Source organism: Opisthocomus hoazin, chromosome 1 (assembly GCF_030867145.1).
Source record: "Opisthocomus hoazin isolate bOpiHoa1 chromosome 1, bOpiHoa1.hap1, whole genome shotgun sequence".
In the NCBI taxonomy this organism is placed as follows: domain Eukaryota; kingdom Metazoa; phylum Chordata; class Aves; order Opisthocomiformes; family Opisthocomidae; genus Opisthocomus; species Opisthocomus hoazin.
Window position 1 is genome coordinate 107,524,216 of NC_134414.1, and position 26,179 is coordinate 107,550,394.

General features: G+C 46.1%; 1 protein-coding gene across 1 annotated transcript in view; it reads right to left on the minus strand.

Moving 5' to 3' along the window:
• Positions 1 to 544: 544 nt before the first annotated feature.
• Positions 545 to 26,179, minus strand: part of CLIC6 (chloride intracellular channel 6) — a 34,995-nt gene continuing 9,360 nt past the window's right edge. Inside the window, exons 2-6 of the mRNA XM_009932716.2 lie at positions 7,994 to 8,103; positions 6,308 to 6,433; positions 4,998 to 5,104; positions 3,860 to 4,041; positions 545 to 2,446 (exon numbers count right to left, since the gene is read on the minus strand). Of these exons, the coding sequence (XP_009931018.2) occupies positions 2,285 to 2,446; positions 3,860 to 4,041; positions 4,998 to 5,104; positions 6,308 to 6,433; positions 7,994 to 8,103 (687 nt within the window). The 3' untranslated portion in view covers positions 545 to 2,284. The remainder of the gene's footprint in view (positions 2,447 to 3,859; positions 4,042 to 4,997; positions 5,105 to 6,307; positions 6,434 to 7,993; positions 8,104 to 26,179) is intronic.

Sequence of the window (26,179 nt, forward strand, 5' to 3'; positions counted from 1 at the left end):
ACTGCACATTGCTACGTGCTCTGGGGGCCAGAGAATACCCGAGGCTCTCTGTTGTTTGTTGATGATAAGCAGCCATAACTGTATATATGGTGAGAAGTAAGAGAGGGCCAGAAGTCTCATGCATTTGGATTGCTCCAAGAGCTGCTGAGTGGCGCGGACAGTCCCTGGCTGCTTTGGATCATCCCAAGTGGATCTCCCCAAGACCAAACAGTTACAAATGTGGCCAGCCCCAAACCAGAGTGGATGTGGGACAGTTTGGGCGAGGTAGCTTGGCGGTCAGGGATTACACCCCGGCCCTTTGGGTTTTTATTCAGCAGTAATGGGCACAGCCAGTGTGTATTGCTCCCAAGATCTCACTGCAGGTCTGCAACATACATGATTCCTCCCAAATCAAAGCTGGGTTAAATTTTGCCTCTTTTTTCTTCAAATCCAGGCCATTGTTGAATGCATCATACCAGCAAATTAACAAGGAAATAAAGAAAGAACACTGTTCAAATTACTTATGAATTTGTATATTTTCTATTTAAATTTGTAAGGCATATGAAAAGAGTATACAGATTCATTTTTTATATATTTTATATATATATATATATGTATGTATTTGAAAATACAAAGTAACAGTTAGTAATGAGTGACTATCAACCCCAGCAGGAGTTCACAGTGGAGGGTGGGAGGGGAAAGGTATTGTGTCTGTTTTCTCTAAAGGCAAACTAAAACTGCATATTGAACAATGCTTACAAATAACTGCGATGATAGCACATTTACATGAGAACTGTGTAGTGTGTAAGACGAAGACACCGTGACATGATATATCTGACACCATTACCATTAAGTAATGCTTTGTTAGAAAGCAAGCGCATGTTTGACACGGACAAGGACAAATGACTAGTCTGTAACAGTCTTTTTGTGGATATAGTTGCTAAAAAGGCTATTTTTAGCCATTTTCAGATCTATTTTGTACATACAGGAAGAATTCATCAGAAGGAAATGTCCAGGTGACCCTATGACTAAAGCTTTGCACCCTCTACTCCTACGTGCTTGCTGAGGGCCTGCTCAGCAGAAAGCAGCTGCGGATGTCACGTTTTATAGTCCATACATCTCTAACAGTGCAGTCCCTGATGCCAGGCTAGAGGGTGTTCCTCACAAGCACTGGCTGCCTTGAACAAAGACTCATGCAAGGCTGGAAGGGTTCATCTGATCCAACCCCTGCCTAATGCAGGAGGTAGGTCTGCGTTGTTCCTGATACCTATCTGATCAGCTGTAAAGCTCTCAGCAACGAAGTCCTAACAGCTGCCCTGGAAAAGTCAATATGCTGTAGCTCAACCAGGAAAAGCAAGTATAGACTGACTATTTCTTTCTTAGACCCTCTCCTCCTCTTTGCTTTCCAAAACCAAATGCGAGTCATGGAAGGATAAGAAAGAGAGATCCTACATCAGTAGGACCGCACATCTACATCACCCATTTCTTCTGTCTGCTGTGACAAACAAGTGCCTCCCTCATCAAATATTTATAATCAGACAGTCCACAGGGCAGTGACAGACTGTGCTCCTCTCTTTGGCAGCATCAGGAGGGAAGTTTGATGGGTTATGCGGCCCTGAGAGAGAAGGCAGGAATTTTCATTTATTTATTTAGTTTTAACCCCAAAGAAGACTCACACAATGTGAAAAGGAGTTGTTCTTCATTGACCTGTCCTGCAGGTCTCTAGCACGGAGGAGAAGGTTTCTGAGCCATCAGGTGTGGTCCCACCTCCAGGCTGGCCCCTCTCCTGGGTTAACCAGGGGGCTGCATGGGCACCAGCTGCTGGCTTGCAGCCCTCCGAGGCTTGCAGAGAAGCAAACAGAAACCCTTCTGGTAACTGTGAAGTTTGGCAACAACTGTGAAACAGAGATCAGAGGCAGCAATAATGACAGGTTAAATGTGTGTTAGGAACAGGGCTATTTCTTCTCAAAATTCAGCAATTTAGCATAAGTCACTAGTCTGTAACATTGCTATTATTGTGTGACCTACACTGTCCCCTAAATTCGACATATGCTTTAATATTGACTGATGCCTTTAACTTGCAATGCACAGCAGACATTCATGTGTACAGACATCTGTACAGACACACAAACATACACATACATAATTTAAGAATGAGCAAATAGTGCCATACAATCATTATAAAAGAAGGATTGGCCAATAGCAGAACTTAAAATTACACTGCAGAATGTACGCTGGCTTTTGTTTTTTCCGTCTCAGCTGATGCCCATATCAATCTCAGAAGTAAGAAAGAGGCATTTTCTGTTTACTTCATTCTCTTTGCAACATCCAAATAAGCATATTCAATTTCTTGATCAGCAGGACAAGTATTTGTAAATTCATCTCTTGCGTATGCATTGTTCAAGTATCTTGAAATCCCCGTCATTTCAGGTGGAAAATCAAAATTTCTGTATTTTTTTGCAACAACCTTTTATTAAAAGAAAAAAGAAAAATATCATTACACACATGATCTGGAAAAAAAACCAACCTAAATCTACTTTTTATGCACATTTTTAATTTTCAGTGTGTAAGTCTGTCATCACAAGCAACATAGAGGGAAAGGAGAAGGAAAGACAAAAAACACCCATCAGACAGGGGATGAAGAAAGCTAGCTAACAAGCTAACTTACTTCAAAGGATTTCTTTGGTATAAATATCCTGCTAGAGCTATGCAGAGCTATGTGGACCAGTAGACCACACCTGGAAGAGATGCAGCTCCAAACAGCAAAGGAGCTAGCATAAACCAGAATCAACAGAATAATCTTACAGCAATAAACCAGCCCACACTTGGGTACTTTCACCGAAACAGAAAGGGAAAACCTGAATTAAAACACTAAATTTCAAATGGCTAGGGAAAACAAGTATTGGCCGATTCCTAATCCCTCCCTGTTGGCCAGCAAGGATGGTGCAATGTTCACCCTCCGTCACCCTTCAGACATGCACCCGACTTAAGGCGATTCTCCCTGTCCTGGCTCTGCTGACCCTGCTACCTCTCGCGTGTTGCTGTGCCCGAGCTGTGCATGGGCGTGGGAAAGGGCTCACTCCCTTGCTGCTCTCTCTGGAAAAGGTCCAAGCAGGACATCTCTGGGGAAAAGTCTTCGCTTGAGGAGGTGTCAGGAAGCAATTCAATCCACTCTTGCTCTGACAAAATAGTAGTCAAAAAGGAAACTTTCTGAAGTGACCTTGTTTGTTTGAAAACCAGGTGAATTTCCAGTGCGGCCATTTCTCTTCGAGAGCCTGGTTGGCTTCAGAGTAGCCCAGGGGCAGGCCGTGACAACACCCAGACATCTCGGTCACCGGGACTGTGCGGTGGGTGTGGATGCTCCGCAGCCCTGCAAGAACAGGCTGGGAGCCTTGGCTGGAAGGCAGTGGCTGGTGGCTACGCTGCCAGCGTTACTGGTACCAGTGGTGATATCCAGCAAAGCAAGCGTTTTGGATTAAAGGAAGGCGAGAGACAGGTGCAAATTTCAGCTTTTGCTGGCTGCTTGAATTGGCATGGACAAAATCTTTTAATCTTATTGGTTCATGGCACTTTGCATGTGAAATGCAAATGAAAACACTTCTCAACAGCACTGAATATAGCCCTCATTTAGTATGTGTGAGAGGCTTAGCATGTACAGTCACAGCCCAGATACGAAACCAGATATTCTAACTCCAGAGCCATCAGTCTGAGGCTCTGCTTAGCTGCGCTGTAATGAAACGGCCTCGTGCATTAGCACTCCGTGTCCCTACACAGCTACTGCGCGGCCTCAGAACAGACAAAGGATTCCTCTGCCTTTTAGAAAAGGACTTGAGCTTCTGTGTCGCCCTTCTCTTCAGGAAGCTAAAAACCAAACGCCAACCTTGATTATATGGAGCTTTGGTAGGAGGTTGCAATCCGCTAAGGTGAGCTCATCTCCGTCCAGGAACTTCCGGCTGGAAACAGTGATCTCCTCAGTGCTGTAAGCATCTATTTCATCAGGCAAGGGGCTATTTAAATAGTTGTCCAGCTTCCTCAGGGCTTTAAGCAAAGATTTTTCCAAATCTAGGTTAAGACAATAAAAAGGTCATTCAAGCCTGTACCAACGTCTCTCTGACACCGAGCAGAAAGGCGACTCCGGCATCCTGTCTCCTGGCACCAACCCAGCTCGCAGACCCCCGGCCATGCCAACGCCTGCAATTCCCTTATCCTAAGCTTAAAACTTAATGCTGGGATAAGAGCTCTAAGCAGCTAACGGGGGTTCTGAGAAAAACCAGGCTGGGGCTGCGTTACCAGAAACAGCTCCTCAAACGCCTCTGCGGGGTGTGCTTTTGCAGAGCGGCCCGCCCGAGCAGCCCTGCCTCCACATCAATTCCCGCCTTGGGAGCCCACGGGCGGGACAGCAAGGCTGGGGGCAGCGATGGCGAGCCACCGGCATGCGGCTTTGGGGTGCGCAGGAAACCGGCCCGCGAGTGCCGCGCTTCCGGCTGTGCGCCCAGGAGTGGGGTCGGGGCAGCAGGGGTGGCTGGGGGGTTCGTAGGCTGCTGGTGCCCGTGTGCTGCTGCGGAGAGGGGAGGAGGGAAGAGCAAAGGCAGTGGAGCTGAGAGCTGGAGGACAGAGGAGTTAATACACGGTGGTAGTGAGGGTCCTGCTCTGGAGAGATGTGCCACGGGGCTGGAGTCCTCGCTATTTACAGAAATGGAGGAGGAAAGTAAGGTTCAAGCAGGCTGTGCTTTTAGCAGAGCTGTGGGGAAGGTGCAGTTACAGGCTTGAGAGCTGAAGAAATGAGGAGGAGCTGGAGCTGGTGCTCCCATGCTGACAGTGGTATGTGGGTAAACTAACTTTGGGAATCCTCAAATAAGAGAGTCAATAGGCACAGATTTCCACAGCCTTTCTGCTCTGGAAAATGACTGTTTAACCTAAGCTGTAAATGGGATATCTCCAGCACGGTGTGCTAGAATTGTATAGCTCTAATCTCTTCCAGTAACTACCAGGGCTGACGAGAGCACTGCAGCACATACTTTCATTAGCATCTTTTCTTGGGTTCTTTATGAACGCGGAGAATTTTGCAAACACATCATTTCCTGCAGAGTTAGACTCGGGGTGGTTTGGTGCGAGTTTGGGATACCTGAGGAGTTAAAAGAAACAAAAAGAAGTTACACGACTAGCCTTTATCTTCATCTGCGCTAATTGTTTAATACACATTATTTACACTGCAGCGTGACAACATATGGCCACACCGGCCTCGGAAAGGGAACTACCCTGAACTAAAAATCACTCAGCAAGTGCGCATTTAAATCATAGTTAAACTGTGTGGATGATTTCCTTTTCCCGAGGGAGATGGGAAACGACTGTTATCGCTGCGAAGGCTGCCCGGACATCTCAGCGCCTCTCCCAGGCCTCCTCCTGGGGCTGGAGGCAAGGCTTCCTGCGTGGAGCCTGGCTCCTGCCATGAGGAGGAGCGGAGGGAAAGCCCCTCTTCAGGAGAGCTGGCATGGGCAAGCTCAGAGCAGCCGGTCCAGGGGCAGATAGGAAGGGAAATGTGGAGGGGGGCAGCTGCCTGCCCAGTCTAAGTCAGTTTGGGCTGCTTGGGATGGGAGCGCTGCGGGGGGGGAGACACTATGCTGCTGGGGGTGGGATAGTGGGGTTTGGGGAGAAGTGGGAAGAGCTGCCAGGGTGGGGAAGGACAAGTCCAAAAAACAGACTCCGCTGTGTGCTGAGATAGGTCCCCCCGGCCACTCAAAATGAACCCCAGCACGTCTGCCGTGTGGGAGGCTTTCACTGCCCTTTTCTTCCAGCTACCTCCTCCCCGTAAGCGTAATTATTTGTACAGTGTGAAGAGGGAAACCTCAAACAAACACAAGCGGAGGAAAAGGGGTCAGGTTTCTGCAGCAGCACGCAGGATTCTGCACACAAACGTGTGCTGCGGCAGGGTGGATTTCATGCCTTGGGAACGACCGCAGCGCAGAACACAGCGCGAAGGTGAGGGCGGCGGGACGAGGGCAGCCGGCGTCTCGGGGACACCCCAGGGACACCCCTTGCATGGTGCCAGGCTTCAGGCATTGACGGTTGGACTTGATGATCTTAAGAGGTCTTTTCCAGCCTTAAGGGTTCTATGATTCTGTGATTCAGCACTGTTTGACGCCGGTCGGAGATACCCCTCCCCACAAGCTCCACCACGGGGCGGCTGGACCAGCCCCCCCCCAGCCTCCCACACGCGACCGTAACACGAACACGTGCGGCTCATCGAGGGGCTGACCCGCCAAAACCCGGGGGGGGGTTTGGTCACTGACCCCCGTCGAGGGCCTAAAAGCAGCCAGGAATACAGTACCGGGGCGGCGCTAGCTTTTCTTCCAAGAACTCCTCAATTTTGTTGACATCGGTTTTCACTTCGCCGTCAAATGTCATGAAGGGGGGGTTTGTTCCCGGGGCGAGGTTCTGCAGGTCAGCAGGCTTTCTGAGGGGAGGAAGGAGATGGGGTTAATCACAACAGGAACCACATTTGCAATTTCTACAGCTAATTGCAACAGTTTCACCTTTAAAACAGCAGGCTACTTTACGTCTTTCTTACATGACAAAATTTATCCAGCTGTCTCACACTAGCGGTGTGCAAATCCACTAGCCCGTATCTGAATGTACTCTGAAATGCTTAAAAAACCCCAAAACTTCTGTCTCATGTTACACAGACCTACTGCAAGACAGATTAAAATCTCAACTGCTTCAAAGGAGTCAGCCCACTTTATACTAGTTATTATGGGTTTGCGTGGCAAGGTTTTGGTAGCAGGGGGGCTATAGGGGTGGCTTCTGTGAGAAGCTGCAAGAAGCTTCCCCCATGCCTGGTAGAGCCAGTGCCAGCCAGCTCTAAGATGGACCTGGTGCTGGACAAGGCCGAGCCCATCAGCGATGGTGGTAGCGCCTCTGTGATAACATATCTAAGAAGGGGAAGAAAAAACTGCGGTGAAATGGCAGTCAACAGGGAGGAGTGACACGATGTGAAAGAAACAACTCTGTGGACATCAAGGTCAGTGAAGAAGGAGCGGGAGGAGGTCCAGACAACAGAGCAGAGAGTTTTCCCCTGCGGCCTATGATGAAGACCATGGTGAGGCAGACTGTGCTCCTGCAGCCCATGGAGGTCCACAGTGGAGCAGATATCCACCTGTAGCCTGTGGAAGGGACCCCATGCCGGAGCAGGTGGATGCCTGAAGGAGCTGTGACCCCCGCTGTGACTGCCAGAACCTGTGGACCCATGGAGAGAGGAGCCCACGCCGGAGCAGGTTTGCTGGCAGGGCTTGTGATCCTGTGGGGACCCACGCTGGAGCAGCCTGTTCCTGAAGGACTGCACCCCGTGGGAAGGACCCATGCTGGGGCAGTTCATGAAGAGCTGCAGCCTGTGGGAAGGACCCACACTGGAGAAATTTGTGGAGAACTGTCTCCCGTGAGAGGGACCTCACACTGGAGCAGGGGCAGAGTGTGAGGAGTCCTCCCCCCGAGGGACAAGGAGCGGCAGAGACAACGTGTGATGAACTGACTGTAACCCCCATTCCCCATCCCCCTGTGCCGCTCGGGGGGAGGAGGGAGAGAAACGGGAGTGAAGCTGAGCCCGGGAAGAAGGGAAGGGTGGGGGGAAGGTGTTGTAAGATCTGGATTTATTTCTCACTATCCTCCTCTGATTTGATTGGTGATGAATTAAACTCCCTTTTCTCCCCAAGTTCAGTCTGTAAGTGGTGAGTGAGTGATCTCTCCCTGTCCTTGTCTCGACCCTCGAGCCTTTCACCATATTTCCTCTCCCCTGTCCAGCTGAGGAGGGGAGTGATGGAGCGGTTTTGGTGGGCACCTGGCATTTATCCAGGCTAAACCAAAACAGTAGTGAACCATGAAGAGGAATCAGGAATCCTGACTGTTAACATAATGCTAAGCCACGGTGCGCATTTCAGATTCTATCAGAAGAGAGTCACCCTTTAAAACCACCGTTTTGGAAAAGCTGTTCTGAAAATGAGAACTCCGTTTACAGTCTCACCTTTTTAGATCCACGGTTGTGACATTAAATATGACACCTTTTAGCCACAGAATCATAAAGAGACGCTGAGAGAACGGGCAATTTCCAATACTTTCCCCATCACTGCCAGCCTACAATTAAAAAAAAAAAAAAAGATATACATAGAATCATAGCATGCTTTGGGTTGGAAGGGACCTTTAGAGGTCATCTAGCCCAACCCCCCCTGCAGTCAGCAAAGACATCTTCAACTAGACCAGAGCCCTGTCCAAACTGGTCTGGAACGTTTCCAGGGATGGGGCCTCCACTACTTCTCTGGGCAACCTGTTCCAGTGTTTCACCACTCTCATCATGAAAAATTTCTTCTTTATATCCAGTCTAAATCTACCCTCTCTTAGCCTAAAGCATTGCTCCTTGTCCTATTGCAACAAGCCCTGCTGAAAATATTTTCCCCATCTTTTCTACAGGCCCCCTTCAGGTACTGGAAGGCTGCTATAAGGTCTCCCTGCAGCCTTCTCTTCTCCAGGCTGAACAGCCCCAACTCTCTCAGCCTTTCCTCATACGAGCGGTGCTCCAGCCCTCGGATCATCTCTGTGGCCCTCCTCTGGACCCGCTCCAATAGCTCCATGTCCTTCTTGTGCACGGGGCCTCCAGAGCTGGACGCAGGACTCCAGGTGGGGTCTCACCAGAGCGGAGTAGAGGGGCAGAATCACCTCCCTCGACCTGCTGGCCACGCTGCTTTTGATGCAGCCCAGGATACGGTTGGCTTTCTGGGTTGTGAGCACACATTGGTGGCTCATGTCAAGCTTTTCAATCACCAGTACCCCCAAGTACTTCTCAGCAGGGCTGCTCTCAATCCCCTCATCCCCCAGCCTGTATTGATACTGGGGGTTGCCGTGACCCGTGAGCAGGACCTTGTACTTGGCCTTGTTGAACCTCAGCAGGTTCACACAGGCCCACCTCTCCAGCTTGTCCGGGTCCCTGTGGATAACATCCAGTCCTTCTGGCATGTCAACTGCACCACTCAGCTTGGTGTCACCTGCAAACTTGCTGAGGGTGCACTCAATCCCACTAAGTCATTGATGAAAATGTTAAACAGCACCAGTCCCAGTACGGACCTCTGAGGAACACCACTTATCACCGGCGTCCATTTGGACATCGAGCTGTTGACCACTACGCTCTGGCTGTGATCTTCCAACCAATTCCTTAGCCTCTGAACAGTCCACCCATCAAATCCATACTTTTCCAATCCAGAGAGAAGCATTTTGTGAGGGACGTTGAAGGCTTTACAGAAGTCCAGATAGATCACATCCATAGCTCTTCCCTTGTTCACTCATGCAGTCACTCCATTGTAGAAAGCCTCTGGGTTGATCAGGCAGGACTTGCCCTTGGTGAAGCCACGCTGGCTGTCTCAAATGACATCCCTGTCCTCCATGTGCCTTAGCATAGCTACATAATTCTGTGATGACAGAAAATTTTGATAGTAGATGCAGCAGGAAAGCAGAAAACCCAGATCTGCATGAGTAGGTAAAGCATGTTACTCATCTCTACTAATATATATTTTCATGTGAAGTTTCTTTATATCCTTCTCCAAACATGGACATAGATATGATGAAGAATCCTGTCATCTCGGAGACACAGTTTTTCATTAAAATGCATAAAGAATATTGCTGTAAGTTAGAAAATAAACTTGAAATCACAGCAGTCCTTCCAAAGGAAATAGTCTCCACCTCATTTGTCTATGTGAACATAAATCTACCAAAATCAGTGGGAGATTAAAACAAGTTTAAATCAATTTACAATCACAGGAAACAAGCAGAGAAAGATTTTCCAGCATAAATTAAGATGTAATGTCCAGCGCACTTAAGGGAATAAACAGAATAAATCAAATAATTAGGAGTTTCAAATGAGACAACCGTGGTGGCCACAGAGAAGGAGGGAAGTTCGGTTGTAGCCTTGCTCCAGCTAAACCCACCAGTCTCTGCGCTTTTCTGAACTGAGGACTAACGAAGCACAAGTGCCCTGTCCCCCTTGCAAATCCCTGCTCGTTACAGACCTGAGGCACTCGCTTTTGAGACTGAAGTGTCGCCGTATCCAAGTCACGTAACCTCTCTTTCTGTGCACCCCTGTAATGATGGTCTTTCATTTTTGGCTAAACAAATCACTAGGTGCTACCTTAAAGAACGAGAGGTGCAACTCACCACAGACGTGTTGCTCTGGGGCACTTTGTATTGCATTTTGTTATGAGGCTTCGTTAAAATGAGGCAAAGTCTTGCATAGTTGCTATTGGTTAAGTGAGGCTTCATGCGATATTGTTGGAAGAGAGCAGAGGTCTAATTTTTAAGTCCTTCATATGATTATCTTAAAGCGCAGTTTTAAAACTAAAGATTAAATGTAAGGGTGAAGAAGTAAAAAAACCCAGGTGTCTCATTTACTTAGTCAACAGGTTAGTTCATTAAGGTTTGCAGACCTTATAACCAAACAACACACACTAATGAAACCAGTTCTGCTTGATCTTTCACCTTCCTCAACACTATCAAATGAATCTCAAATATAGTAAGAAGTCCTCCACAAAAAAACATTGCCGTTGGATTGCTTTACAGCGCTCACCTTCACAAAGAGCTCTATGTCTGGAAACGAGCACCTGGTCTGGAGCAGGCAGGTCTCTGCCATGGAGCTTGAGGGATGCAGAAGGAGGGACACTCCTGTGGCTTGATAGATGGTCTAATCCTCCCTGTCAACCCAAAGGATTCTCCTCTGATAACTCTCTGCTGCTTTATGCCTCTGGTACTGCAACAGCCACTGGCTTTCTGGGTGGAGAGAACCAGAACAGCCTATTGCTTCAAACACTGCCAGGGGATGAAAACTTTCAGAAATGCTAAAACAGCTGGACTGCTGTGTTAGAAGTCTTGTTTAGTAGGCGGCAAAAATGAAAGCTGGTCAAAAGCTACTATTGTATTTTCCTTCCTACTCAGGGCACTGCTTTCCAAAGCTGCACAGTTTACAGTGACAAGAAGATAGAAAACTGCTGTGTATTTTGTAAAAATGAGACTACAAATGCTGCTAGCATGTGCTTAAAGCAGAGCGAAATACATGACACCATCATTTTGTCTTATCCTGCCTCTTATCTCAAGTTTTACCCACCCCCCAAGGAAAAAGGGGAGCGAAGGGTGTTACTGTGACCCCTCGGTGCTAGCAACGGGCACCCCCACCCTCTGTCAGTCTGCGGGGAGGGGAGCGGCAGCAGCCTGGGGACATCGCTTCGGACGTGCCGCGTCTGGAGGAGGCAGGCAGGCACATCTGGCTACGAGTTGTCTCCCACCGGCTCCTTTCCAGCTGCCCCTCGCTCCCTGGCAGTGGAGGGGCTGCCGCAGCCGCCCCCCAGCCCAACGCCCTTGCCCAGGCTGGGCTGCCCACAGCCACTGTTCACCCGAGATGGGCGCTCAGGGAAAGCCCTTGAGCGGGACACTGAGCAGACAGCAGCCCAGCCTGGCACCAACCTGTGCTTTGGGGTCTTCAGCAGTTTATTACAGAGGAATTTCAACCATTAAGCTAAGTCAGTGAAGAAATACTCCTGCAGTAACAGGTTGCTATGGTCTGGGGAAAGAAAGAACAAGCGTCCAGAAAAACAGTTCCTACAACTGATTTGATGTTTTCATTCAGCCTTTGACAGGAAAAAGTATGATATCTCAGCAGGGTTCAAGTATTATTTGGAGAACATTCCAGATACCTCTGTGGTCAAGAAGAGCTATGTGATCAAGAGTGACTGCAGGGTGGACTTTTCCGGATCAATTACTATCTTCTGATGGCCACTACATAGTAACATTTTGGCTCCCTCTAACTTTTACTGCTGGAGCTAAGGAAACGCGGTTGTTGCTTCATTTTGTCCCCCACCACGTTGACGACTACATTTCAGGGGGCCAGACGCAGCCCAGCCTGCTCTTCTGGGGAAACACCCTCAGGTAGAGTCAGAGACCCAGGTCAGGACGGATGCGTTACCGTCACAAACGCAGGCACGAAGCAGGCACTGAGTCCCAGTTTGTCCTTAACTGGAATGACATACAGGCAACCTGGAAGGTGAGGGACTGGCAGCCCTGGAAATGTTACAGAAGCAACCTCCTGTCTTGTTTCCAAGTGCAAACTCTTTAATGACCATACCTACTTGGGAGGAAAATTTGCTACAGGACTACTGTTTTTCTATTTTGCAATGGATAAAATAGCAAACAGTGAATCTTTCAGCCTTTTACCTTCACACCTCTCAGTCTGCTAGCAAATTTTCACAAAAAATAAAAGATAACCATTGGAACACTGAGGGATTGAATAAAACAGGGGATTAAGCATCACTGATTACAGCTATGCTCTGCCAAATGTAATGACTGAGATGATTATTTATTTGTTACTTTTTGACTACTTCTGTGGGCTAGTTCTGATGGTGTTAAATGCGCCGAAGAAATCCAAAAGGCATCTGACCTTCACGTACTGTGTTGTCTCCCCTCCCGTGCTGCCTACAAGGAACATTAATGGTGTACCTCTACCTTAGCTGTGTTCCATGCAATGCAGGTACCATGGTCTCTAGAGAAGTGTTGCAATATTTGCCCAGCTTTGCTGTCTCCGGTGGTTATGGTAAGCACTTCTTTTTACAGCAGAAAGCGAATTCACAGAGACTAGGATGTTTCCCCATTTCTAATGTGGCCATGACCCTTCTCACAGGCTGAGGAGGAAATCTTCTGAGCAGTATCCTTGTGAAATCATTGCTGTACTTTATTAATATAAACCTATTCTAAAAGCCCATCCTATCCAGGCTGTGTAGTACATCCTGACGTCTAAGACAGGACCATGTTCCCTAGGGTTGCTGTGCCTTGGTTGATAGTTGGTAGTTAGTCAAAAGCCTCGGCTGCTGAGGTCCTACGGTACAGGAGGCAGCAGCCGTTCAGGTAGGGACAACTGGTGAAGCGGTGAGCCACGTGGACCTTTAGGAAGCTGAAAGCCATTTAGTCTCCAGGGGCTTGAGATCTGGGTGGGAGGTGAAGGGAGGACAATTCCCTAGACTAGCCACGCCAGGGCTGGTGGTGGATACCTCCAGGTTTCCTGCAGTTCTGCAGAGCTGGAGGCACATTACAGTAGCCCACACAATAGCACAAGTAGTTGTTCAACCTTTCCCTACTAGCAGCGAGAGAACCAGAAAAGACTTGCCTGTCCTCATCCTAACACCCACAGAAGGAGGCACAGCTAGGGGCACCGCAGCCTGGGAGCAAGTCTCCCTGTGTTTTTCCCCACAGCACCACTCATTGATGTGTAACTTTGAGCTGCGCTTGGTACACGCGCAGGTTTAATTACACTGCCTCACTTCTGGGCTTAGCAATGATGCAGGGTGAAATCTTAACGCCAGTGAAGTCAGCAGGAGTCTCTTGCTGCCAGTTCCATGGAGGATTGTGTTTCCAGACTGGTCATCATCTGAATAACCAGGCAAATGCTGCTGTCATTGTAGGTAATGCTGCAAGTGGGCGTCCACCGGCAATTGTTGTGACGTTCTCTTAACATCCAGATCTTGTGGGTGAAGTGGGCCAAATCCTCAAAACACAAAGCTGGTTTTTATGCTCTTCTGCTGCTTAAATAGATGGCTAACCAGTGTCTTGAGTAAGTGGCACTTAGGTTTTAATTGTGATCGGTCAGGGGGTCAATATGCTTTTTCTAGTAATACTGGGATTTAATGAGTTCATTTATCAGACAATTAGGACAGCCGTTGCTGCAGAGGAGAAAAGTGTCAGGCTGTGCATAGCAGCTTTCATTCAGAGCCTTCAGAGCCCTAGGCAGTGATCGTATATTGTGACAATATCGACTTATGACAGCTCTCTGTAATCATGTGCCATTACTTAATGGGATTATTAGCCTACACTCCCTATTTTCATTCATTTTTCACTGTTCCACACTCTCTTGGGTCTTTTTTGTTGTTGTTGTCGCTGTTGTTGCGGATCTTACTCAAAGATCTTGAGCAAGGGAAAAGCTCTCCACACCCTTCTTTTCACTCCTGCTTAAGCTCAGAGGTAGAAGCACCATCATGCCCTAGGCTGATTTCACTAGGCAGCAACACCTTATGCAGAAGATATTAAAGAGGGTCCCAAAAGAACTACATTCAGTCTTTGGAGCTGCTGCGGCTTGCCACCTTGATTCAGCAGCTCTGCTTTTCTGAGTGGCCTTGAAGAGGTCATTTGCCTCCACAGCCTCATCCATAGAAAGAGGATAATCACAGTGACTTTACCCAGAAGTCACACACCATATGTCATTCTTAAGGCAGCAGTTTGGGCCCTCCCTGAGCTGGAGTTGCTCTGCCTCTGGAGCTGTTATAAGAATTTATTTTGTAAAGATTTCTGCCCAGACATCTCAGGAATCAGGTTTTTGAAGGTTCTTCTGTTGACCTCAAATGTTCTGTGCCTTCAAAATCATGATGAATTTGCTTTTCCTGGACTTCTTGTTTCCTTCTGAAGGTTAAGCACGGAAGAAACAGTTCAGAAGGAGTAGAGAAAACTTTTTTTATTTGCTTTCATATAATTATATAATCCCTTTGAAGCTACAATAAAAAGGAGAACAAGGAGCTTAACTTTTTTTGCCAAAAACTGCACTCCAATTCCATTTTCTTTCTTCGACACAAGGGAGCTAAGTTACCTCCTTTTCCATATTTATGCTGGCTAAGAGGCAGGTTTATCCAGCAAGTGGAGCAGAACCTCTGCCTACTGGGAGACAGTGAACCTTCCAGTTGGGACCAGCATCGTGGATCTGCCCCTGCCTGTTCTGCTGAGCTAGCTGTCTCAGGCTGAACTGGGACTTTCCTCCAAGTTTCCTGATTCGATTCTCATCTGTCAAGCACTTTTTGTGTGCTCTTCCTTCTCATACCACACCAACAACTCCCCTCTGCTTTTGCACAACACATTTGATCTCCTGTCGAAGGACAGGAACCACAGCAACTGGCTCAAGACTACTGCCTGAAAAACTACAAGGAGCTCGCAAGCTTGGGCCACCTGTGGGAAGCAACTTTAAGGCTGGGTGCGACTTTCAAGACCAACAGCTATTGTGCTTTAATTCCTTCTACAGACTCATTTGTTCTGCACTGCCACGGATTAACTGAGCCCACTGCATTCCTAGCACTGACTCTTGCCCTGACTAAGCCCTGCAATGCCAGCCTGGCTGCAGTGGCTGCTGTGAGTAGCTACCACCGGCTCTGTACACGTAGCGGCAATGCCAGAAAGGCCCCTATAGTAGACAGCTCTGCTTCACGCCCTGCTGCACCGCTGGGACCAGTCACTGAACTTGGCTGCACGACGGCCAGGGAGAAAGGGCAGGGGAGATCCCAGTGCCTCCCCTCTCCTCCTCACTCCTGAGAGGAAATCTCACCACGCTCTGTTTCGCCATGGAGTGCCCAAACCATTTTTTTTAAGAGCATTTTTTGAAGATCACAGGCAGAAACATGTAACGACATTAAGTGTGCTGTGACAGATGTGTTGTTTTAATTTTAAAAGAAAGCATCTACACCTTGAGGATACAAAGTGCGTCTTACATTCTTGATGCCTGCTACAGTAGTCATGCAGATTCCTATAGTATTGCAACACTGAAAAAAAAGCAACATTGGCAATATTACTGCTGTTACGAATGCAATAAAAATACAGTTATAAGTCATTTTCATTCACTGAAGGTAACTATAATGCCCTTAACAACAGATGATATTCTGTGCGAGGCACAGAAGCACCACAGGCATGTCGTCTGGGTCAGCCCATGTTCGAACCAAAGTTTTTTGCGAGGAAGAGACAGATCACCTGGAATTTACCTAAGCACCGTGTTCATTTTGTGGCCTAGGGCTAGGGCATGAACACCCAAACACCGAATTTTAGAGAACTCTTTTGATGCCACCTACTGGGCTTGGAATGGAAATCTTGACTTCTGCTCCTGGGCTGAGCCGCGGCAGCCTCAGACGTTAGCACAGCTCATCAAGAGACGTTCTGCCTCCAAGACGTGTCTGCAGCAAAAGGCCGCGTTTTCTGCTAAGAGCACTCTTGAGAGTACTTGAGATGCTGGTATTGTACTTCCAGGCTAAGTTTTAAGATAAAGCATCTGTAATTTAAAATATATTTTAATGGGCAAAGTAAAAATTTTGCTGCCAATTATTCCAATACTTTAAACAGTCATGTAGCTCTGCCTATCCACTAATATCCAACACTTAAAACAGATGATTCCAGCTGCTGTTTGTCAGCCAAATGGCAGAAATACTCATATTTCAAATGTGGCTTGTAGTTGAGATTGCTGCATATAAATAGTATTTTCAGTACTTGCAAGGGTAGACTCTTGCTGTGTGTGACATTCCAAATAGCGAAGTTCAATGAGAAGGCAGTGTTAAACAGCAACTGGACACTTCTTCAGGTAAAAAAATTAATTTCCACTTTCCTTTTTCTCTTTTTTAAAGCAAAATAAGCACCTTGATATTGAAAGTATGTCATAAGGATTTTTGTTTTAAAAGCAATTTCTCTTATTTTATATTTAGAAATATTAATAACATGTATCTATTGTCTTGAACAGTATTACAGGGTTCAGAGAACACCAAACATACTTAAAGGATTACAACTTTGAACACACAAGTTCAATAACAAACTTTTTGTCCTAAACCCTAATTAAGCTTTCAGGTTAAGGAAGCAACAGTAAACGTAACAAGTATTCTGCTAAAAATAGCTTCTTTCTCTTTTTATGGTGCTAAGACAAAAAAGCACGCAAGGGAAGCAGGGAGCAAGTATACTAAAATGTTTTCTCTAAAGAATGGAGAGGTCGTTTGACTTTTACCGTCCTCTTCCACGGTGTCATTTGTAAGGCCCCTTTTTGCTGCTGAAGCTGGAAGTCTGCCCTTGCTTACTCAGATGCAACTGGGGACAAACCCTGAGCACTCTCCTTCCATACAAACAGCTTCTAGTAGTTGAGTAGCTGCGTCTTTGATCAGAAGAGTGTCCATGGTGAACTCCACCCCTGTAGGAAGCATGGCCCTTTTCCACCTGAGCAGGAAAGAACCCCTTCTCTACCCACCACCCCCTACATAGGAAGGCTCCAGTTAGGGCTCCAAAGACCATCATCACAGCTGCAGCCTTTTGCTACACCATAGACAAGTTCTCACTCTACACAGCCCTACTCAGGCGTGTGTTTGGGTGGTTCAAGATACAGTCTTAGTAGTGAGATCATTCAATGCAAGACTGAAAGGATCCCCATGACTACGCATCCAAACTAAACCATGCCGACGTGTTGCAATAGATCTTACAGGGCACGCAAAACTAGTAATCTGGACGGTCGGCTGAAAAATGCACCCTGGGGCCTCTGGATGTCCTTCTGCCCTTTCTCCCACCCCTCTTTCAAGTCACAATCAGTCAATGCATTTAGGCATGCCTGTAACATTTAAACACGCAAGTTGGCCCACCAACTGCAAATAGAAGGACGGGTCCTTTAAGTTTTGTATCTGCTAAATATCCTCTTGAATGACAACCTGAAATGCAGCTAGTTGTGTTGGCTCAAGTGGATTTAATTTTGTTGTCAGAATAAAACAGACTTTCACTGTAAGTCCTGTGCACTCAGTAGGGGAGGAGAAATGACAAAGCAAATCATCAATTGACTTTACCTCTCAATAATCCAGCCTGCAAATTGAGGCGCTTTGGTAAGAGGATATGTAAAAAAGGGTAGGTGCCCAGATCAGCAAGCTGCACAAAACCTGAAGACGGGTGCAGGCAGAACTGCAGGAAGGAGACTAACAACTCAGTTTGTCTGCACTTGGCTTGACCATGACCTCCTACTGCCCCGGAGGGAAGAGCCTGGTTTTTTCCCAGAAACATGAAGCCCTCTCCATCCAAGTCAAGGGATGCCATGTGCTACATGGAGAGGTAGCAGCGCAGAGTCCCACTGCACAGAACAGAATGCGATTAACCAAAAAGCACGTGTCTTCTAGAGCACCAGGGTGGCTGGAAGTTGTTCAGATCACTGGGTACACTGGTTTTCCTGTTCTCTCCCTCCCCCTCACAAAAATGAAAACGTGCGCTGGTCCAAGAGGGAGCCTTGGAGGTCCTGCCTGGCATTTCAGCAAAATGTTAAGGGCGAGCTTCACTCAGAGAGATGCTGGAGAATTATCTGATGATAACAACCAGACCTGCAGATGGAGCCTGCAACCCAGGAGGCAGGAACGGCGACAGCACCACCAGTGATTTTTGGAACGGACTGAATACCCCACAAACTGATAACCTTCAGTGCTGGGATAATGGGAAAGCAATGAAAATCGGTACGAACTGTTATGTTACACACTGAAGCTGGAAGCCACCTCCCATAGAGTCAGCCAGAAAAAAACAAGTCTCTGGTCAGTAGAGACAGAGAGAGAGAGAGAGAGAGATTCCTAGAGAGAGATTCCTTGAGAATTCATCATCTTATCTCAGGATGACATGCTCTCTGGTAGTGCTGCTTTCTCTGAGTACAGCCCTAAATAGTCCAATGGAGTTTAGGCATCTAATTTAACTGAAGTGAGCTGAATCCCACCCTTGGAGGCTACTTCTCAGCTAGAGATAACTGCTGAAAAAAAAGACCAGTGTGTTACTGTCAGTGTGTCTGACCCAACTGCCCGATGGAGCTGTAGGGAAAAGGTGGTGTTGCCTTAGGTTACACCAAACCTGGCACTCCCACAGAGGCAGGGCAGCATCCAAGACACAGCACAAGACGCTGTACAGGGTCCTGAGGGTGCCTCTGCAAAAATGTGGTCCTCCACCTTTGTGAAAGATTCAGTCAAACTCAGCCCAGTGCTACTAGGATGACACTGCGCATGGGGAACCTATTTCACAACAGAGGGCAGGAAAATCTGTTCCTGTTTGGACTTGCAAAGCAAAGACCAAGGGAAGGTATGATTACTCAGTGCAAGTATCATTTTTTCCCAGATAGCTGGGGGTGATGCTGAAACAAAAACAAATGGGTACAAACTGGCCATGAATGTTTCTAGCTGACAATTAGGAGGGCTCCTAACCACCGCAGCATCGAGGTTTTCCCACAGGATTAACAGGTCTATCAATACGCACGTGCGTATGCAACAGCACAAGAAGAAAAAACACCATTTTCTCTCAGGATGAGATTTGATCCCTTTGAGCAGGGACTTGAACCTGTTCTCTGCTGGGAGGTCCCTTGCAGCCCGTTGTTTCTTTGCCCACAGCACGGGCATCACTCCAAGGACAAGACAATGGCAAGTGCCGTGCTTTGGTATTCCATGCCACTGAACGTGTCCAAGTGAAAACAACGCACGTAGCAAACTCTGGGGCAGTGATGGAAGGGAAAGGTACTGCTCAGAAAACAGCAGCAGCTATCCCCAACAGAGTTTACGTTCTAAAATAACAGAATGATTCCTTGGAAAAAGAAACTGATGATGGATATGGATCATATCATATCATGGACAGATGTACGCTTGCTGACAGCAAGCTCCATCCAGACGCCAGACAGAGTAGGATGCTGTGGGCAACTAAGAGAGCCCATGAGTTAAGACCAGCCAGACAGGAGAAAGTAAATGGTGCCAGAGCTTATCCTCTTCTGCGGAAGAACAGGAAAGCAGTTACCACAAAATGGCATTTTTTTTAAAGTGGCTTGAGCAAATCACTGGAAATCTAAGTGCTGACACTATGTTTGATGGATGCTTACAACTAGGGACAGACACGTGCTAATCTGGGCCAGTATTTATCCACTGGCCAGGTACAATGGCCCAACTTACAGAGGGTAACAAGCAATGAAACGATGGATGGCAACTGGAAAATACCCCCACTCTGCTCAGCCCAGTCGCCTCACACAGCATTGGCAAATGGCAACAAAGTCTGAGCTGCAATGGGACACAAACCTTGAGGCAGCTACGGGATCCAAATGAAACCTGGGATGGTTGCAGCAGCAGCATCCTCTCAGACAGTGAGGGCATTCAAGCAGGTCAGGCCTAATGGAGGCCAGGAGAGCTCAGGAGGTATCTCAGACCCCAGCTGGCCTGATAATGGATAGTCATCAAAAGAAGGTATAGGCATATATGGTACCAGAATGCAGCAACAACAGATAGGGAGACAGTCTCCTACCTGTGAAAGCAGTGCTATTGAAGGGTGGAACACTGATTCAAAGACGAGCATCCCTGGAAGATTATGAATCACCAAAAGGTTGGTGGTAACGAGTGGTAACTTTCAGACAGGTCTAAGTCACTGGAGTGACTGGTCCAGACATCAGGAGGATGCTCTGGGTGCTTGGGGCTGGCTGCTGCTAGGGCGCAGCATGCATGCAGTCCGTCCTCTTGTCGAAGAGCCAGATCAACTGCTGAAACCCATCGGCAGCTGTTTGCACCCATCAGATGCTAATGCCCACCCACACAACGGGCTACGAAGATGAGATCTTAGGAGTCCTGCCTTAAAGTGCGGTCAGGAGGTGGTGCTCCAGGGCGCAGAGCAGCTGCAGAGCAGATGCAAATACAGATCTATCGAAAAGGTGTGGCTAGGGTCTTCAGATAGGAGGATTTCTTAACCCAGCTTTCTTTTCTTGCTCATGGAGACAGGGAAATGTAGACCTTTATAGTAGCATCTAGGCACCATAAATGAAGTACTGTGCAAACACAGAATGAAAAGACTGCTACTAACTTAAAAAACAAACAGAAAACTCATATGTAGACCATTAGCGGGGATGGGGGAATGTCAAAGGATTTTTGGAAGTATTTTTATAAAATGCTGCATAGATTAAGGCTTTTAGCCAAAGCTAGGCCAAAAAGAGATGCCAAGGGAAAGAGAATGAAAGGAAATGAGTGTAGGTGCAAGTGGTAAAAGAAATTAACTTTTCACCTGCATAGCTTGAACTGACCACAGTACACCATTAAACTGGTTTTTGTGTGACCATGCATTATAAGTAGTAGGCTAAAGGTTGAGTTTACCAACCAAGAGGACAACAATTCAGATATATCTGTCTACTGTGGTTTTAATGATGCAGCTGTACATTAGTGGTCATCTCACTACTAGTTATTTAGCTATTATTGCTGATAACAGAAGACGGTCTCTGTCATGGAGCAGGGGTCTTCTGGCACTGAGTATGAGTTCAGGCTGAGCTCCCACCTTGCAGAAAGAACAAAATCCTTGCTACCTCACATTTTAACATCTGAAGCTTGGGCAAGATTTATGTCTCCCGGACTGGCCACCTATTAGCATTTCATAACATCTTCTAACAATTTCATTATTTAGGCTTTTCTCATTCTGTTAGGTTTCTGAAATTATACTATACTGTCTTTCATGTAGTGTGTACATTAACTTACTACGATTATTTTGTTTCATTAGATTTCATAATTCATATGTTCAGTGAGGCTCTTTGCTAGAAATGGTTCTTTGAATGCTCTCGGTCCTCTGTTCATGTTGAGAGATTAACAGTGTGTTGGAGTTTCTTTACGGTGTATTTCCCTTGACCCTGTTTTTATGTAGTGAACAGTGGTCATAGCTTAAAGGGGTTATACACATCTGGAAATTCTAATCCTCTCTAGATGACAGAAAGGAAAAGAAGTTTGAAGCTGCAATTTCCTCCTCTCTCTCCCCTACATGCCAGCAGCCATTCCAGAGCAGAGAAAGCCTCCTTTATTCTAACTTTTTCTGCATTATTTACTTACTCACGGTCTGCTGGGTAAGTAATTATTGCTGAAATTAACTTAATTACTTAGTAAGTAATGAAATACTTTTGATGCATAGTAAGACATTTTCCTTCATTAAGAAGCAACTTTGTAGCAATAAGCTTTTTACCTTTGTCCAGTTACTCTATAAATAATAAGAAACAAAAGGCCCAAACTCACTCCTGTTTCTTAAATACCCATTTACTTTTGATTTCAATATCACAGTCTGCCCAGTACTTCTACTGAGCAGTGGGTCTGCCTGCACCCTGCCCTTCAAATTCTGAGAAAGATTATAAATAAATGAACCATTAAATGATAATTCTGTAAAATGGACAAAACACAAGAGAGTGCAGGTGAAAATTAGAAGGTGCAATATCTTGTAACCCATTTATAGAGGCTATGGTCTTACTAACATTCACTCTCATTTACATTAAAGAATTAAAGATTAAACTTATGTGTGTATGCACTCTTACAAAAGAGAAAAGTAAGCCAGTTCCGCCATGTTACACACACTGCTGTTGCCAGCCTTGGGCAAGGCCCTTTGCGCTACCACAGTTATTTTCAACCCCAGCGGTGGCTCTCCACAGGCCAGTTTAAAGGCAGTCAACAGGTGCTCTTAAAAAATGCCTAAAATCAAACAAAATTACAAAGGGAAAGTGCAAATTACACCTCTCTTTCCTCAGATACCTTACAGCTCCCTATACCAGGTCTGCAAATAAAGCCGCTGTGGCAGCTTTGGTATTTAGCATAACCTGGGAGGGTGCTGAGCCCGGTTTCAGAGTGAAACCATCGGTGCCCCTCATGATGGCAGGCAACTAACTAAACACAGAGGCCGCTCGCATCGAGCCACCTGCCCTCCACAGCACAGTGAGCGTGCGGTTATAATGCAAAAGCAACCAGCTGCCGGGCATCCACTGCTCCGCGGGCTCAGCAATAATTTGCTTAGGGAATTAACAAATGGTTCGGGTAACAAGGCCTGGCCATCCCAGGCAGTGCTGTCTGAAGGAGGCTCCTTGCACGAGCAGGTCCTCTCACACTACGCTGCCGTGAGGGGCAACGGGAAACCGGACGCTCCTGTGGCAACACCAGTGTTTGGGGGACACTGGGAAGAGCCTTCCCAGGGGCTGCTCGGCCTGGAGGGGACATCTTTGTCTCCCACCCCTGCCCCTCAGGGACGCCCAGCCGGGCAGTGGCCGCCAGTGCTTCCCATGCCGCATCTCCCACAGCCGGGCACCGAGCGAGGGGAGCAAGAGCCCTGGTAGAGAGCTGGGCGAAATTCAGCATTTCCCCGGTTTCCATCTCCGGGTCATAGTGCAGCAGTCATGCACAGCCTTCTCTTGGCCAGATACTAAACGTTTTAAGGCAAAGTAAGCGTCCTGTCTACTGTTTGTTAGATGCCTGTCCCCCAGCAACGATACATGAATACAGTAACCCGTTGTGACAGTTTACTTTTTTCCCTAAAATAGCTTGGAAAATTATTTCAACAAATTGTACTTTATCCCAGTCATAACTATCAATGCATTCTTATTTATTTATCTATCTCTTATTTTACAAGGCTTACTTAGACAACGGTGACAAGCAAGCTTCCAGGAACTGCACGGCAAGGAGAACAGAAGCAAGGCAAGGAAAATCAAATGTAAAAATAAATAGGAAAATTAACTTGTGGCTAGCAAACACTGAAAAATTTCAGCTACAGTTTAATAGGTTTCAAATTAATCTTGCCTAATTTAGGAATATCATTCCCCTACACAACTCACTGTCCTATTGCATGAATTATACTTGTTTTAGGTCTCACTCAGAACAGCATTACTTTCAGTCATTGCTATTTGCTTGCTTTTTTAGTACAAAATGATAATGAATTTTATGTGTATTACTTGTGCACAATGACTAAGACTTTTCAAAGCAATGTAAGTAATCATTGCCATGCCTCCAAAATTGAAGCCTTTTTATTTTAATGGGAGATGTGACAAAATCGCTACTGCTTGTAAAAAAAAACAAAAAAAAACCAACAAAAAAAATCAAGTGGTTTATTCAGAAGAGAAGGTTTTAAGCAGAGGCTGCAGAGGTGCCCCCATTCCATTCCCCCTGAAGTGAGGAGACTGAATGCCATCATTCACTTTAACCACAACAGAAACTTGCTGGCTAATTAATAAAAACACACAGCCCTCAAAAAGATCACTCCCTCTAATCCTTACCCACTCTTTAAGATTCAACACTGCTTTCAAAAAACACCTACAGACTAAGAAAACTGAGAGCCTTTTAACTAAACACGGGTGAAAATCAGAGCTGGGAAACGCCGCCCAGTTACAGATTCACTGGCTTAATCTTATACCAACTAGTTCAAAACATGAATTTCCTTCTGTTGTGAATTCTGCCTACAGAGTTCATACCGTCTGTGTTTGTGTTAATGGGAACATTACCAGGTCACAAGCGCACAAGCAGCAAACCAAATGCTATTAGCTATTTATCCTGTTACAAGAATTATGTTTAAATACCTCAATGCTATTTCTAATCCGTATTTAATAACATGGCAAGATGCCACCTGAACATTCTACATGGAGACAAAAATCTTATATCCTTTTTAAATTCTTACAGGGAATTACTTCAACAAAAGAGCATTATGTTCTCGAACACGTTATAGGTCTGGGAAAAACAGATTAACGGGTATTTCAATTGACACATCCTGTTATACACTTCACCATATGATACTTAACCTGTGACACACAGCCGTGCTGTTTCAATCTAAACGCAAAAACTATATGCACATATAAAATGTCCGTGATTTGTGTTGTAAATGAGTAAGTAAATAAACAAGAAATACCCAAATAAATAAGCTATTTGATGCAGCTTCAGGGAGTAAGTCGTTGAAGGCTCGGCGAAGTGATTGAAAAACTGATTTGCCAATGGTATTCCTAATTCTGACTTTTAAATCAAGAGGTGAAAGATGAAAACATTGTTTTTGTGGTTTTTTTTCCCCTCTAATAAATGTGATATTTTGGTCCAAGTAGAAAATAATTCAAATGACCAGGTAAAATATTACATAAAAAACCTGTCAGCTCCAGTAGGAACTGGCAAAGATGTGTCCTGAAGGAGCAGTTAAAAACTGGGCACAAATACCAGCAAAACCCCATTAGCTTGACAGAGACGGGGCTGGGCTCTACTCCCTTCCTGGTATAAATTCAAATTTAAGGCCATTAAACCTGCTTTCCCTACCACCTCACTTCCACTCACAGGCTTCAGGAAACTATGAGAAACACATTATTGCTAATTAAAATACAGTTTTTAAATAAAGATATACTGCATGAATCATACTGCAAACAAATCAGCCCCAGTATTAACAGCTATAACATGGATATTCCTCAAAGCAAGGATCATCCCTGAGGTCCCAGCCCCTGCAGTACTCGTGGCAAAAAGGAGGCTGATGGTTTTGCCAAGGGGCTTGGTAGCGTGTTCGTTTCTGTAGGCAGCATACGCCCCCAGATTTTCAAGTCTTTGGGGTATATTTGGATTCTGTTTTGAGCTTCACTTGCCACCACCATGGAAACAAACTTGATTTTTTACAAAACACTCGGGTTCTGTAATGCTTTTAAAAATAATTTCAGAAATGACTACCAGGTAAATGTCAATGATTCTCCAAGACACAAATGAGATTTGTTTTCTGAAATCTGAGTAAATGTTTAACTTCTTTGCAACCATGCCATTTGAATAGTTTGGGAAAGGGTGTGCATTTCTGACTCCAGTCGCGCTGCAGTTTACTTCGTTCTGTAAAAATTATATTTCTAGTCTATTTTGAATATTCAAATATATGCTAAAATTTCGGTACATGAACAGGGAAAAAATGAGATGGGAAATACCCCCTTTGTGCCTCTGCCTGCCCAGGAGGCTCCGCAACAACCATGTCCCGGCGCATGGCCCACCCGGCAGCCCCCGGCTCCTCGCAGGGAGGGGGCTGTGACGGGCACCCTCCTCCCTGGGAAAAGCCTCCGACGGCCGTGCCGGTGGCAGGCTGCACGAGCTGCCGCTGCATGCTTTGAGAAGCTCAAGATTTTTATGAAGGAATTAGAACACTTTCCTGCTGACAAGGTGGATGTTACTGAAAGCAACTGGAACAGAGTCACTTGACTTGTTCAGGCTTTTATCGGTAAATAATCAGACATTGCAAATGGAAACGCATGCAAGTCCTTATCACAGTGTGACATTTTAATATCTGAGCAAGAAAATAATCATATAACCTTCACACAGCATTCACTTACGCTCCTTGGTCAGAGTCAGAGGAACATGCAATTTCTTACTTTTTAAAAGAAACAGTAGGACCTCTTTAGGGGAGAATTAGCTTTGGCTGAAAAATGAAGACACAGAGAATACAGTCAGCGATGGCACAGGAGTAAGTCTGCATGCTTCACTTCCCCTTGCATAAAAAAAAAGTATACTATTTTCTTTCACTACCTTACTCCCTTTACTGTCTCTGGAAGGGTCTGTCTCTTGCTAAAAAATATACAATTGCCAATTGTATACAATTGCCAAAAGTATACAAATGCCTACTCAAAGCAACT